Source organism: Anabrus simplex, chromosome 4 (assembly GCF_040414725.1).
Source record: "Anabrus simplex isolate iqAnaSimp1 chromosome 4, ASM4041472v1, whole genome shotgun sequence".
Taxonomy (NCBI): domain Eukaryota; kingdom Metazoa; phylum Arthropoda; class Insecta; order Orthoptera; family Tettigoniidae; genus Anabrus; species Anabrus simplex.
The window spans coordinates 45,543,299-45,560,420 of NC_090268.1; the positions used below are offsets into that span (position 1 = coordinate 45,543,299).

The window sequence follows — 17,122 nt, forward strand, 5'->3', positions numbered from 1 at the left end:
AAATATTTCAGATTTCCTATGGGAATCAACATATATATCACATAAGTATCAGTCAGTTTCATAACTGTTAAAAAGGAGGAAATCAGACACCTTGAGCAACCAAATTATAAGTGACAGCAAATCTGCATTTCCAAAAGGACATGATACATTGTTAAAGACAATATTCTGCCAGGGTGTGGTATTTTACATTGCTCTCTACTGATACCACTGCAGATGAAGGCATCAGTGCTGAGGTGTTAAAACAGAAAACAACAGGATTTGTCATGCTAGGTGTCTGGAAATAAGTTGCCGTAGTGGTGTTGCTACATGTGTCTGGATGGTGGACAAGGAAACCATTGGATCTGTTTATACCTCTTTATCGAATAGTCCTCCCTCCAGGTGGTCTGTTAGGGTCATCCAGATCTAGTCTGCTATGCATAGGTACTGTCACAAGTCCATCATTCTCATGAAATGACTGTGAAGTCCGATTGGCTCTAATGAAAAGCAACTTGGCATGCTGTCCACCCAACTCCTCACAGCCCAATCACACAGCTAAAAGAGGTGACCTTAGATGTTCCCTGCAAGCATTAATTTCGGAGCCATTACTTCATTCTGTCACCAACAGACAACTGTAAGCTATACATATCTCTGTCACATGCCATTGTTGATCATGCTTCTTTTTCCTGGTCCAACATTCAGAGCTATGCAGAGAGCAGGATAGATGATAGTTTTATAAGCCCTGCCCTTCTGTATGATCATTATCTCTCTGCCACATATAACTCCACTTAGCAGACATCATTTCCTCCAAGCAATGTTGATGCGATCCATAACATCATCTGATGTGTCATCAGTAGTGACATCACATTCTAGATAATTGGATTTCTCTGTCATCTGGGGATGTCTCATCTTAAGGATCTCACGAGCACGTGAACACCCTGGTTATCCCAAAACTCTTGAAATTTATACAATATTGTATGATGAGAACAAGATTTCTGTTCATTGAGAATGTATTTACAAAGTTGTAAGTGCCGATTCACTTTCAGTTTCCATCTGAATCACGCACCACCCCAGCCGATCACAACCCCGTTTTGAACTACAAACTTTGACATATTACACAGCTAGAGCTTGAAGGGGCAATGCTGTGGTCATGGTGAATATGATCACAGTTTACTGTGTGATCACGGCACTGCCTGCTTGATATGAAGCAGCCATAGGACCAATGACCCGCTTCCAGTGCCTTCTCTAAAAGTTATTTTCAAATCCCAAAGATGGCAGCATGTATCACGTAGTCCATGGCAGTGGTTAATACACAGAACTGTTACCCCATAGTGGTTAATTGATTATCTGCATGGCACAGTTGACAGTTGCATGTGCAACATTTATTTATTTATTTATTTATTTATTTATTTATTTATTTAGCGTATGATGGATAATGACAACCTATAAACTATTTACACAACCAGTGAAAGATGAGTACAAAGCAAATACAAATTATCATATCTATACAGTCAAAGAAAACAATTTACAAAGTTAAGAAGGAAACACAATATATTTACATCACTATCCACCTATCAACTCTGACAGTTCGTGTATACACATTGAGTGCGAGTGATGTACATCTCACTAAATGTGAATGTCCAAACCCACCACCCACTTCACTGCTTCAAGTGTTGCTGAGTTGAGATCTTCCATGGTGCCAGTGAAAGCACGCAGTGGACATTCCTGCACTACATGTTTCATTGTTTGTCGAACCTCCCCACAATCACAGTATGGAGAAACTGACCAGCCCCAGGTGTGTAAAGTAGATGCTGTTCTACCTACTCCACATCTCATGCGATTTAGTCTACTCCAGGTGCAGCGTGGCAGATCGAAGCCTGCCAGTTTTGTGGATGGGTTATTAATATCCACTATTGCCTGAGGTGGGGATAAAGACCACTCTGTTAACCATTTAAAGGTGGGGTTGAAGTCACTGGATGTCATCTTCACGGCAGTCTTCCAAGCAGGCTTCATGAACCAAAGAGGCGACACAGTATAGGCTAACTGAGCTCCTGTTAATATATTGACTGGCTGAGGACCAACTTAGGCCTATACATTGCATTTTTTTTTAAATCTGTCAGCTCTGTGTGAACACCCAAAGATTTTAAGCACACGATGCCACTGATGTCATCATTAGCAGTTTGCCATCCAAGAGAACAGTATACTGTGGTCCAACTTATAAACTACTTAGTACAAATAATACGTTGTTTTGCATTAAAATAGAAACACATTCTACATCCAAACCAGTTGACGTGACACAGGCATGGTTTTGCTAAGGAAGGCTTTTATGTGGAAAATCTAGAATTTGTGAAGTTTGTTTCATGTGGCATAAATTTAAAAGACTGTTATGTCAGCATCTAACATATATCAAATATAAAGTTTGAAGTACTGATTTTGATCTCTTCTGTAAATTTTGAGGAACTAGAATAGTTTTCACAACTTTGTTATCACTCTCATGGAAGCATCAGAGAGAAATGTCACAAAATAGGGATATATAGCGTGACAGTGAGTCGCAAGGTCTCTTTGAAGAGGTTTGTTTCTGCTTAGTATCAAGAAGTCCATAGACCTAGCAGACCATATGTGTAGTCCATTACGCCTTAGTATGTTGTTTTAGTGCTCTAAAAATTTTAAGCTTATCCCTAGGCTAATAACCCTTAGGAAACAAAATAAATAAGGATAGTAAGGTTTAAAGAAAATAAACTGCTCATCTTAATAGGAGATTCTTTTTCAGTAGATATTAATAACATATATTCTCATAATGGTGCTCCTTTCACAAAATAAGAGACTTTTTCTATTTATCAGAAACTGGGAACTGCTCAGTAACTGCATGTCCCAGATTCTGGAGATAATTAAATCCAACCAGAAGTTACTGCTAATATTACTAGGTCTTAATACATAGGGTGATTCAAAAGCTTGTGGAGAAACTGAAGTAGCCCATAGAGGGGTCAAAGTAAAACTACTTTTGAACAGGAACATGTAGTCTAGGATATAACCTTGTGTCAGAGCAAGCTTGGGAAAGTCAGGAATGACATAATGGACAGTTTATTTTACTTGTGTATGTCTATATGTAATGTACAGTACTCAGCCCGAAGGCTGGTTGGATCCACAACAGCTTCACCATTAGCTGTCATAGATGGCCTAGGCGTCACTGAAGATGTGTACTAGGGACATGAGGGGAAGTAATTTCCTGTTGCTTTCTTTGCTGAAACAGAAGTTGCTATTACGAAGCGTATTTTTTAAGTAAGGTCCGTTTTGTTGTAGACACTAGTAGTTCGCGCGCATATCACAACAAGCATGTGTGTCGTGTACCAGCATGCCTCGGGAATAACTGTGCTCAGTTTCAGCTCTGTAGCTAACCTGTACAGTTCTGTTCTGTGTTTTCAAAACGCTTAAGACTATCAACTTTCCCGCCGCGTGTGAGATTCGGTCAGTGATACGGTTTTTGTCAGCAAGGACCCTGTCTGCTGCTGAAATTCATCGACAGATTTGTGAAGTGTACGGTGATACTGTTATGAGTGAAAGCAAAGTGCGTAAGTGGGTATGACAATTCAAAGATGGCCGTGCACAACGTCCATGATGAGGACCACTCCGGTCGCCCTTCTTTGATTACAGACGATTTGGTGGCTTCATTTGAAGCGAAGGTTCGTGAGAACAGGCGCTTCACAATAACAGGTCTCTCAAACGAATTTCCTGACGTGTCGAGATCAGTGCTTTACAACATTGTTTCTGAACACCTAAAGTTTAGGAAACTGTGCTCCCGTTGGATCCCGAAACTCCTAATAGAGGACCACAAAAACCAAAGATTTGAGTGTGCGATGAAGTTCTTGACTCGTTATGACGAAAAAGGTGACAGCTTCTTGAGTCAGATCGTAACTGGAGACGAAACCTGGGTTTCGCATATCACGCCAGAATCGAAGCAACAGAGCATGGAATGGAGACACACACACTCGCCTGTAAAGGTGAAGGCCAAACAGATACTGTCCCAGCGCAAAATCATGGCGTCGGTGTTTTGGGATAGGGATGGTGTTTTGTTGGTAGACTTCATGTAACGAGGAACCACTATCAATGCAGAAGCATACTGCCAAACCCTGAGAAAGCTACGCAGAGTGTTTCAAAACAAAAGATGCGGCATGCTGACAAAGGGAATTGTCCTTCTCCATGACAATGCAAGACATCACACTGCAGGTCGGACCCGCAATTTATTGGACAGTTTTGGCTGGAAAGTTTTAGACCACCCACCCTACAGTCCTGATCTTGTGCCGAACAATTACCATCTGTTCCTCCACCTCAAACATCACCTCAGTGGCAACCATTACAATGATGACAATGACATGAAAACGGCAGTGAACTCTTGGTTATCAGAGCAGGCGGCATGTTTCTATGAAGAGGGTATTTTAAAATTGGTTACGAGGTACGATAAGTGTTTGAACAAACTTGGCAACTTTGTTGAAAAATAGAGTGAAGTATGTACTTTCTGAAAATAAATTTACTTTTTTGAAATAACCTTTCATTGTGTACTTATTTTCAAACGGACCTTACTTAAAAAACATGCCTCGTATATATCAGTCTGCCAAGCTCACTGAAATGCATGCACCAACTGACCCTATGATCCACATTTTCACACCATTCATAGCAGCGACTGGCTGCATAAGGAAGGCATTACTAGCATTGCTTATACCTCAGTCACTTTCATATTGTCAAAGTCAAAGATAAGACTGAGGCAAATCAATGAAAGTAATAAAATTGCTCTAGCCCATACCAGAAGACTGTAAATTATAAACACTAGGTCCCACCAGGGAAGCTGAAATATTTGGGACATTATAAATTCTCCAGCTAACTCATTCCTGGTTGCCAGCGTTTTGCCCCAGTGTGCTAAGTTGGGCTCATCAGTTGGTAAATAGCAAATGTTGAATCAACATCTATATCATCTGATGGCCAGGAAGGCATCAATTTTTGAAAATGAGACAAAGTATCTCATAGTGAATTGGCACTGCCGGTGGCTCCAAGTAGCCTACGCAGTGGCCTCCACGGTATGCACTAGCTATGCGTTTTTGGTAGGTGTGCTATTTACCAACTGATGAACCCAACTTAGCACACTGGGGTGAAATGCTGACAACCAGGAATGAGTTAGTTGGGGAATTTATAATGTCCAACTATACTGGTATTATATACTTTCGGTTAGAACACGAAATACATTAATCCTTGTAGTTTTCATTGTGTGGTACTTTTCAAAACAGTTTTCTGGGTGGAGACCGGGTTTTCTCAAACATGTTTTGCAGTTGTAAACTGTTTCCTTTTCACCAATTTACTTGTTCCTGTTTGAACAGACAGCAGTCTTTATGTTGTTTTCCAGATAGGTTATTGATGATATTCAGTTTACCATTCAAATGTTCTTCAACATCATAAGTAGATAGTCTTCCTCGCTTTTGATCTTTGTTGCATACTTCGCCAACCAACTCATTTATCACCTATTTCCGGAAGGTTTTATGCATGTGATTTGCAGTGCAGTAATCTTCATAGAGCAAAAAGCCGTCGACTATTGCCGCTTAGTATAGCCAGAAGTACAATTCCTGCCACCATTTCAAGCTTTTAACTACAAAAGCATAGCTTGATGTGTGGTGGTCCAAATGACCAATGCCTTCCATCTTTGATGTGTACCGGTAGTCAATAATTATGTTTGATTTCTCTAATTGTTCAACAAAGTTTTACTTCTTTCTGTCATTAACTGAGGTTGAATTGTTTCCAGATGTTGAAAGCATCAATTCTGTCCACTAACTGTTCTAAAATATCCATTTCGATGAGCGAAGATGAAGCAGAAGCCATATTTACATTCAATCTATATCATTAAACTGTCATAAACATTTGAGAATAACAGAAGTTACAAAGTCATTACAATTCCCGCAAGCTATAGTAAATAAGGAAAGGTGCTCTCTTGGAGATCGCTAGATAACAATACTGTAACACAGCACAGTCATCATAGAAGTGCTGCAAGTACGAGCTATTGTCATTTCGATGGGACTCGACATCGGAGCACGTGTCTATTATTTTAATGTCGAGCCCCACTTGATATAGGAGTGCAAAAGGTTATTGTACACTGACTTAGCAAATGTCATGGGATAGTCAACTAATAATGTGTGGGACCTCCTCTGACCCTGCGAACTGCAGTGAGACGCCGTGGAAGTGAGTCGACAAGTCCCTGGTAGTCCTCTGGACGCAGCTGACACCAAATTGTTTGCAAAGCGGCCGCCAATGCTGGTCTATTCATGGGTGCAGGGTCCATGGCATGGAGCCTGCGTTTCAGGACATCCCAGATATGCTCAATATGATTCATATCGGGGTTCCTGAGTGGCCATGGCAGTCGTTGGACCTCCGCTGCATGTTCCTGGAACCATTCGCGGGCGACATGAAAGCAATGTGGCGGCACGTTATCATCTTGAAACACTGCAGAACCGTCTGGGCGCTGAAAGGCCAAAAATGGGTAGAGATGGTCTCCGAGCAGCTCAACATACCGCGTACTATTCAAAGTCTCTTCCAGAACAACTAGGGGGCCCATTCCATACCAGGAAAATGCACCCCAGACCATAACAGAGACACCAGCACCCTGGACCACACCTTTGAGGCAGGCAGGATCCATCGCTTCATGTGGTCTGCGCCATACACGGTGCCTCCCATCGGCATGGTGCAGTTGAAATCGTGATTCATCCGACCATATCACATTACGCCATTGTTCCAGTGTCCATCCCTGGTGACTGGCGACAAATGCGTGTCGTTCTGCCCAATGACATTGGGTCAACAGTGGTACCCGTGTGCGGCGCCGGATCCCATAACCCATAGAACCCATGTTCCTATGGATTGTCCACTGGGAGACGTGTCTAGCACAGCCTGTATTGAATTGAGCCGTGATTTTTTGCTCGGTTGCCCGTCTGTCACTATTGACAATTCGTCTCAGATGTCGCTAGTCACGGTCATCGAGGGTGGCTGGACGGCCGGTCGTTCATCTGTTGTGGACAGTGACACCCGCTTTCAACCATTCACGATACACCCTGGACACAGTTGATTGTGTGAAGTCGAATTCCTGCACCACTTCCGAAATCGCACTTCCCATCCGTCGGGCACCGACCACCATACACCGATCGAACAGTGTCAGCTCACGACGACGTTCCATGTTACACCTGTCACATGCACAGCCACTGCTCACAAGGTCTCCTATACAAATGCCGCTGGCACAGGGGGCGTGTGGTGCGCAGACAACACACCTGCGCATAAATGCTCCGCTATCCCATGACATTTGCTCAGTCAGTGTATATATATACAGGAGCTTTATTGTGTGTTGTTGCAGTCCACTGTCTTTATTGAAGAAATCGACAGCTCTCTCATTTATAACAATATGATCTGATGCGCTTCTGCATGCAGATGTCTCATTTAGAGCAATCTGATCAGATGTATTTCTGTGTTCCATCAGAGCTTTATACTGCTTTATACTCATATTGGTCAAACACATTAAAATATGAATAGGAGCTTTATTCTGTATTGTTGCAGTTCATTACCTCAACCTGTTTTGACCTCCTCCTCCCTGTTAGATCATTCTTACTTTAATTATTTCCATACGACCTTGTGACATATCATTTTGAGGTCTGTACAATATAATTTGACAAGATATGTGTTATTTTACAATGCGAGGGACTTCAAAAAATTTGGAGCCTTTGTAATCACTAGACCAAGCGAAGCCGGGTACGACAGCTAGTTAAATAATAAAGGCAAGATTGCACAGCCTTGGTGGGCAACAGACTGGACAGGAAATTCTTCTGAGAGCTCCCTTTAGATGCAAACCCAGCTGCTGGAGTTACTCTATGTTGCCTGGATTAGTTGTAGTATTTTCTCTGATACATATTGACTTCTTACAACCTGCCATAAAGGTGGCCAGTGGAGACCATCAAACGCAGCACGGAAATCGATAAACATGCTGTGTTCTTGCCATATCATGTACGTTCTTCCATCAACTGTCTGATGGAGAAGATTTGATCACAACAACTTCTTTGAGGATGAAAACCGGCTTACTCCTCTCTTGCAGTATGTTCATGATTCCTCTATGGGTGCAGGAAGATCTTTCCGAGAATTGACAGTAGACTGATGTCACAGTAGTTCCAGAATTCATGACTGTCATCCTTTTTCCTAATTGGGACAATTACTTCATGTTCCCACTGGTAGAAATTTGTTGAATTTGTTCAGAGCACCAGACAAACCGGATCAAATGTCACCACTGGCTTTAAGTGTCTCCCATGGCATTCCATCTCGACTAGTTATTTTACTGCTGTTTTAACTTCTTCCAAGGTGGGCTTTGTATCATTGGCTATGTTAATTACTGGAGGACGAACTGGCATTGATCCTTGAGGCTCATCATGATTTAACACTCGCTCAAAGTATTCACTCCAGTGTTTCAGTCTTTTGCAGGAGGATTGTACGAAAGAGCCATCAGACTTGCTTTTGTTGTCACTGATCGACTTGGCCTTCCCATTAGAGTGCCTAAGTTTGGTGTAGAGCATGTTGTATTCATTATACAGGGAACATGATGTAAGACTTTGCATTTCTGCTCACAGGCCACAGGAATTCCCAAGCGAGCGTGATAAGAAGTTTTGACAGCTGACTCAGCAGTTCGCTATTACTTTTAAGGCGTATTGTGAGGTTATTGTTGCGATAGTTAAATACATTACAGCACAAAGAATATTTTTGATCAACCATTATTTGCATAAGAAGAAAAAACCAGTTAAAAGGTACCTTTGAAAATTCCATAGACACTTCTCCGTTTGTACAGTATCATCAAAACATTACTTGAAACAACAAATGGCATAGTACTTGTTCCATAACTAATAAGAAGAAGGAAAAAATCGAAGGAGAATAGTTCTCACACAGGAGAGGTTAGAAGATATACAGGCAAGACAGCAAGTCAGTCTACATAAGTCGCTTCAGAAAGTAGTTTAGGAGACTGGTATTTCACATTTGTTAGCACGTATTGCAACAAAATTATTACACTTACGATCTTACCGGACTCATTCAGTGGTGATTGCAGTTTAATTTAATAGTTTATTTGACCTGAGTATGTATATAGCTGGTGATTTCAGTTCCATTTAGTTTCTGTAGGCGTAATCATGCCACTCTTTTTAGACGATTAAGTCCGCTTGCCATTGCGAGCACTGCACTTGCTGTCACTGCTTCTCTGCACTCCGGTACTCCGCTACGAAGTTTTAAGTTATACTCCGTGTATTATGTGACTTCTTCTATTTCCATGGCCCCATTGTCCCAGTGGGCTTGCACTCACTTCTTTGCAATGGACTGACTGATTCAGTCGTCTGTACAGTTCATGATCATCGAGTTTAGTACATGTACATTGATCGGTTAGGTCATGATAGTCATTGGAAATCCAATTCTCTGTCCTATGATGCACAATTGGTCAGGTACTCTCAACACTGTCTCAGATGATGCTAACAATTTAGTCAGCTATTATATTCACATCAAGCCTCCGTGGCTCAGGCGGCAGCGCCCCGGCCTCTCACTGCTGGATACCGTGGTTCAGATCCCGATCACTCCATGTGAGACTTCTGCTGGACAAAGCAGAGGCAGGACAGGTTTTTCTCTGGGTACTCCAGTTTTCCCTGTCATCTTTCATTCCACCACCACTCTCCATTAACATTTCATTTCATCTGTGAGTCATTTATCATTGCCCCAGAGGAGTACGACAGGCTTCGGCAGCCGGCACATCTCCTATCCTTGCCGCAGGATGGGGGCTTCATTCATTCCATTCCTGACCTGATCGAATGACTGGAAACAGGCTATGGATTTTCAAATTATATTCACATCCTGAGACTGTTCCAGGATGACTAACTGGTTAGTTAACACTATCTGAAAATCATGCTTAGAGGCTTGGTCAGCAAGCTTGGACCACTTATGCCTAGTAGATTGTGGTTTAGATTTTGAACTTGTTAGTCTTAAGCTGCATACACACATGGACTAGGTGATGATCAGCTCCACAGTCTGTGCTGCACATCACTCATAAATGTATACTGATGAGAACATAATTTACAAGCGATTTATCCTTGCTGTTATCATGCAAGCTGGGGCTTACAGGGATGCTGAAAGAAGTTATTTCCAACCAGGAGACCATTGGTCATTGCAAACAACATCAGTATTACCCCGTTATCATTAACTTCATCTAAGATAATTCAAATTTGCCCAGGGTTTTTTCCCAACCTCTAGTGTCCGATCTCACATGAGCATTGAAATCACTGGCGATTACCATTAGATCTTTCTTTGGCAGGGAATCAAAAGCAATTTGGAGCTTGGAGTAGAATGTGTCCTTTTTCCTACATCCAGACAGACTAGTGTGGGTGCATAAATGATGATGACTTGTAATGGGACTGTGCTAGCAAGTGTTAAGATGGCTAGCCGACTGGAGGGGGTTTGGAATGCTAAGACTCTTTTGATCACCTTTTTATCCAATGCTAAACTGACTCCTTCACTATATGTCACCACCTGATCATCATTTCTGTACTACTTTTGGGCACTCACACAGCCTTCTTTCCCAATTCAGTGAGATGTAGTTCAGATAAGACTGCATTGGAGATATTTTAGCAGATTACCAGATTAGTTCAAGTAGCCCCTCTTTATATCTAGTAGTCATTCCATGGTGCTAGACTGATTTCTGATTTTGGCATCATGATCCTGGTTAGCGGTCTTGTTTTGTTAGCACTAGTTTACACTAGCAGCCTGGCCTCGGTTTTTCACCACTGCCAATGCATCGGTTACCCTGGATACGTTAGCATTTCCACTGTATGCATTTAATCTGTGATCCATTGGTTACATGCCTGATTTTGGGGTCACTCATCAGGGACCAATCCTCCTCCTTTACCTGGGCTTCCATTTAGGTTCCCCAATAATAGTTTTGCCTCATGCCTCTATACTCAGTTTATTTCTTCCTCTTTACCGGGCGAGTTGGCCATGCGGTTTCGAGCGCGCAGCTGTGAGCTCGCATCCGGGAGATAGTGGGTTCGAACCCCACTGTCAGCAGCCCTGAAAATGGTTTTACGTGGTTTCCCATTTTCACACCAGGCAAATGCTGGGGCTGTACCTTAATTAAGGCCATGGCTGCTTCCTTCCCATTCCTAGGCCTTTCCTGTCCCATTGTCGCCGTAAGACCTATCTGTGTTGGTGCGACGTAAAACAAATAGCAAAAAATATTTCTTCCTCCAATTTAGACTAAAATTATCTCATCTTTCTCACTTCATCCTTTGGAGTATACATACAAAACATTGTTATATTGAAGAATTTAGTCCTAAGTCTCAAGCAACACAGCCTATTCCATAGTTCTCCCCAGACATTTTTGTCAGCCAGGTGGCAGGGATGAGCAGCTGGGCAGGAAACACTACATAAAAAAATGAATGTTATCATTTCACTTTATTCCTCTCAGGGCATTAAAAATAATAGCAGACAGGCAAACATTAACTGCAAAATTGAATTATTTTAGTATTACCACAAACAAGATATAGTACACTGACTGACAGAGCAAATGCAACACCAAGAAGGAGTGGTTCGAAAGGGATGAAAGTTGGGGGAAAAACAGAGATGGCACGGATGAATAATTGATGTTTATTTCAAACCGATATGCAGGTTACACAATGCGCACGGCATCGACTCAGTAGGATGTAGGACCACCGCGAGCGGCGATGCACGCAGAAACACATCGAGGTACAGAGTCAATAAGAGTGCAGATGGTGTCCTGAGGGATGGTTCTCCATTCTCTGTCAACCATTCGCCACAGTTGGTCATCTGTACGAGGCTGGGGCAGAGTTTGCAAACGGCGTCCAATGAGATCCCACACGTGTTCGATTGGTGAGAGATCCGGAGAGTACGCTGGCCACGGAAGCATCTGTACACCTCGTAGAGCCTGTTGGGAGATGTGAGCAGTGTGTGGGCGGGCATTATCCTGCTGAAACAGAGCATTGGGCAGCCCCTGAAGGTACGGGAGTGCCACCGGCCGCAGCACATGCTGCACGTAGCGGTGGGCATTTAACGTGCCTTGAATACGCACTAGAGGTGACGTGGAATCATACGCAATAGCGCCCCAAACCATGATGCCGCGTTGTCTAGCAGTAGGGCGCTCCACAGTTACTGCCGGATTTGACCTTTCTCCACGTCTGCGGTGACTATCACTGACAGAACAGAAGCGTGACTCATCGGAGAACACGACGTTCCGCCATTCCCTCATCCAAGTCGCTCTAGCCCGGCACCATGCCAGGCGTGCACGTCTATGCTGTGGAGTCAATGGTAGTCTTCTGAGCGGACGCCGGGAGTGCAGGCCTCCTTCAACCAATCGACGGGAAATTGTTCTGGTCGATATTGGAACAGCCAGGGTGTCTTGCACATGCTGAAGAATGGCGGTTGACGTGGCGTGCGGGGCTGCCACCGCTTGGCGGCGGATGCGCCGATCCTCACGTGCTGACGTCACTCGGGCTGCGCCTGGACCCCTCGCACGTGCCACATGTCCCTGCGCCAACCATCTTTGCCACAGGCGCTGCACCGTGGACACATCCCTATGGGTATCGGCTGCGATTTGACGAAGCGACCAACCTGCCCTTCTCAGCCCGATCACCATACCCCTCGTAAAGTCGTCTGTCTGCTGGAAATGCCTCCGTTGATGGCGGCCTGGCATTCTTAGCTATACACGTGTCCTGTGGCACATGACAACACGTTCTACAATGACTGTCGGCTGAGAAATCACGGTACGAAGTGGGCCATTCACCAACGCCGTGTCCCATTTATCGTTCGCTAGTGCGCAGCACAGCGGCGCATTTCACATCATAAGCGTACCTCAGTGACGTCAGTCTACCCTGCAATTGGCATAAAGTTCTGACCACTCCTTCTTGGTGTTGCATTTGCTCTGTCAGTCAGTGTATTTTGTACTTCTAGCATTGTATTGCTCGTTCGTAGTCGTGTAATACCGGGGCTTACCACTCAGTTGCTATGGAGTGCCATACAGGTTTGCGACCTCATGCGGAATCGAGTGCTCGCATGCGATTCCACGCTAATCCAGACACCGCTCGCGCACGACACTACGTGATAGTCAAGCTAAACATTTAAACTCTGATGTAATCGATGCTATTATGCTGGCAATAATGTTTTATCATTTAAATAAACAGTTTTATGGTATTTATATTTTAATTTGGATCACCTAGTGACTCACATATATATTAATATGATGTAACTAGAACATATCACCTAGGTTGTGTTAGTCGGGTGGCCTGTAAAAACAGCAGGGTGGTGTGCCCATTAAAAAGGTCCTTGGAAGAAATTTAATTTAATAGGTTTCATAGACTTCTGTAAGTGAACTCCAGTTTCATTTTTGTGTGCGTTCTACTACTTGTATCTCCTCCATTATACAATACAGTTCACTGATAAGTATGGTAGTTAGATCTTTGTAAACCCCCCAACTTAAAAGACCAGAGATTGTTCTGTCAGGATTACCATACCCAAGCCAATATTACCCTGCTTCACCCTTCTGTTGCTCTAAGGGGGCTTTGCTAGCTGTGTAAGTAGACAAGCCTGCCAACTGTAGCATTTCCCAGTATTTATCAAAGACACCTACTCAGCTTAAGTGTCTCCACTGGGACTCATTAACCAGCCATTCATCCTTCCCATTTATGGATTTGGGACTGGCACAGAGTTGAGCTGGATTGCTCCCCCTGTGGCTGGGTTGGAGATGGTAATTGCCCTGTATTAAAGCAAGATATTGATTGGTGAAAATGTGGAGCTGGTAGCAACTTTTGAAGTCTCTTCTATTAATGAGGTTAGCTATAGTAACAAATTTAAAGCCAGCCAAGCTTAAGCAACCTCTTTTGTTTGTAAACTATCAGTACTTGTCATGACAATTATAATGCCAAGTATGGAGTAGATCAACTCAGTGTAGAAGATTTCTAAAATCAATCGTTATTTATCGCAGTTATACAGTTTTACATTCCATGTACTATTGTATAATTTTTGAACTCCTTTTAAGATGAGATCAACATTTATTTCTTCACTGCCTCTCTTCCTTATTAAACATTTTGTTACTGAAAATTGTTTATAATGCTTGTAAATAAGAAAGGTACACCATTGTGTTGTGGAGTCCACTAGTTTTAGACTAGATGATTTAGTAGCACAGTGTGCGTGTGTGCGTTTGCTTGTATTAGTTTGTAGTAGTACTTGTATACCTTCATAGAAGGAATTGCATGGTACAGAAGATTTTAGGTTACGAAGTATCATAGCCATAACTATTATTCATTTATATTTATACATATAAATTATCCTATTTTGAAAATCTATTGTGCAGATGAAGCTATATTTGTATAGATCAGATTTTCTCTCTTCTCAGAAGAATTTTTTAAGAGTATAGGAAAATATTAATTCATTTTATTTCGTATAAAATTACATTTTGATTGTAAATAGGTTGAGGATTTCAAGATTATCTATTAATTTATAACTCCTCAGAACTCTAGCTGTCAGTTAAGAAATTTGTATATCTATGTTATAACAATTGTTTAATTGCTTAGAGATAATTACACAATTTTCTCCATAGTATAGAAATGGACAGTTTAATATCTCATATAAAACAACATAATTTTTTACAGTGCCTGGATCTTTGTTAATACTATTTTTTGCACTTTGTATATAAATAAAATGGTTTGTATATAAATTAACATAACTTTTGTGTTTATTAATATTAACTCCATTATATACATATTACAAAAAAAGACTTGCATCTGCATCCAGGTGAAAGATCAGAGAAAGAAAAGAAAAAAAGAAAAAAAGAAGAGAACTCTGTGTACATAGTATGGCGGTGTTCACTTATGTTAACAGGACTTGTTGCTCCTAAGCATTATAGCTAAGTCTAGTGCATGCTGTACGTAGTTTCTTTATTGGTCATGCTTCCTGTTTATTCAAGCTTGACGAGGACAATGACTCTGATGGAGTTGGGGTCACATACAAACCCAAATCACAAATGACAAACTGTCTGGGTTGTGTTCAAAATCAAACCTCAACGGTGAGTAAGATGCGAGTTTGTGAGTGATGACAATCTTCTTAATGCTTCACTGCTTTGATTTTGTTGCTTGCTTGCTTTGCTTTGCTTTCATGTGAGAGGAATGCAGATTTATGAAGGACTCAACCATATTTTATACAATGGCTCTGAGGATGCAGTAAATTTGAACTAAAGTTGAAAGTGTCTTGAAATCCAAAATTAAAAATGTGTACTTGTATAAATGTTTAATTATGGGAAGAAGCATCCTTCTAGCAATTGTCGTGTAGCAGGTTTGAAAAGCTCATAAAATTATGTTTTGAAGAAAAGTTTGGTAGTATAACTTCTTCGATGGAAAGCATGCAAGACTGCCATCATGTACGTAGAATAGTAACCCAAGTTTTAGTTGAAATTCACTTAGGTTATGTTGTGAACAAATAACTATAGTCAGTCTTTCTCTCAGGAATTAGATGAATCAGACAGTACATTAACCATAAAATTCTGTTATTGCCTTTCTGTTAAGTATTATATTGTCTTCACTCCAAATTTATGTTAGAAGTATTAAAAATGGTATGACCTATACAATAAAATGTGCTACAGCACAGTATAATGCATAATCAGGAAACTTATGAAAAGCTGCAAATGATCAGGTGGGAATGTTGTTGATATCACACACATATTGGCCTTTTGATACAGCCTGTATTGATAGAGGAAAGAAAAGAATGGCTCAGTACCATGGATGTGTACACACTGATATAGGTAGTAGGATGGTAAGGGGAAGGATAGGAGGAGATGAGTAAAGGAATCAGGAGCTTCCTTATTCCTATTACTGACTGATGACCAATCATTCAGTCCTTTAGAGTAGAAGTACTTTCTAATGTAAGATTTTTACCGAATGACTTAGGACAGTTGCTTCACTCTCAAAATGAAGGATCACTTGTCCATGTCCTCTTTTCTGTTCAATATAAATATTCCCAATGTTGGCCATCAATCAATCAATCAATCAATCAATCAATCAATCAATCAATCAATCAATCAATCAATCAATCAATCAATCAATCAATCAATCAATCAGTCACTACTGATCTGCATTTAGGGCAGTCACCCAGGTGGCAGATTCACTATCTGTTGTTTTCCTAGCCTTTTCTTAAATGATTGCAAAGAAATTGGAAATTTATTGAATGTCTCCCTTGGTAAGTTATTCCAATCCCTATCTCCCCTCCCTATAAACAAATATTTGACCCAATTTGTCCTCTTGAATTCAAACCTATTCATCTACTGATGTCATTCCATGCCATCTCCCCACTGACGGCTTGAAACATACCACTTATATATTACAAATCTCATGTTATGGTCTGTATTGAAATGTACTTAAAGTGAAAGAATAATACTAGATTATAAATTCTACCTATTCAATACATAAGAGTTTTTTTATTTAAATTTAAGAAATAGATCTTAACATATTAGATACAGGGCCGTTTTTGCCCATAATGAGGGCATCATCAGCCTAAAACTCTCATACCTGAAAGAATGAAAAAAAATCAGGATCCTGATTGTTCTTATTTGTAGTTTTTAACGAAGGTCTAAAATATAAATATGAGGATACTGTTGTAGGTACAAATGTCTAAAAAAAGACTAGCAAGTGGATTATAAGGATTTATTATAAGACCTTGTCATAAGAGATTTTTAGGCTGATAATGCCCTAATTATGGGTGAAACATGTCATGTTAAGATCTATTTCTTAAATTTAAGTAAAAAAACTCTTATGTATTGAATAGGTGGAATTTATAATCTAGTATTATTCTTTGGCCTTACATACCACTTAGTCGAGCAGCTCGTCTCCTTTCTGCCAAGTCTTCCCAGCCCAAACTTTGCAACATTTTTGTAACGCTATTCTTTTGTCGGAAATCACCCAGAACAAATCGATCTGCTTTTCTTTGGATTTTTTCCAGTTCTTGAATCAAGTAATCCTGGTAAAGATCCCATACACTGGAACCATACTCTAGTTGGGGTCTTTTTTTAAAAATAATAATAAATGCTACTTGTTTGGGTGTCGACCTATAG

At 41.2% G+C, this 17,122-nt stretch overlaps 1 protein-coding gene across 1 annotated transcript in view; it reads left to right on the forward strand.

Moving 5' to 3' along the window:
- The window catches only part of SLO2 (slowpoke 2), a 525,845-nt gene that overhangs the window by 486,104 nt on the left and 22,619 nt on the right, over nucleotides 1-17,122 (forward strand). The window contains exon 23 of the mRNA XM_068227345.1: nucleotides 14,987-15,085. Within this exon, the coding sequence (XP_068083446.1) occupies nucleotides 14,987-15,085 (99 nt within the window). The remainder of the gene's footprint in view (nucleotides 1-14,986; nucleotides 15,086-17,122) is intronic.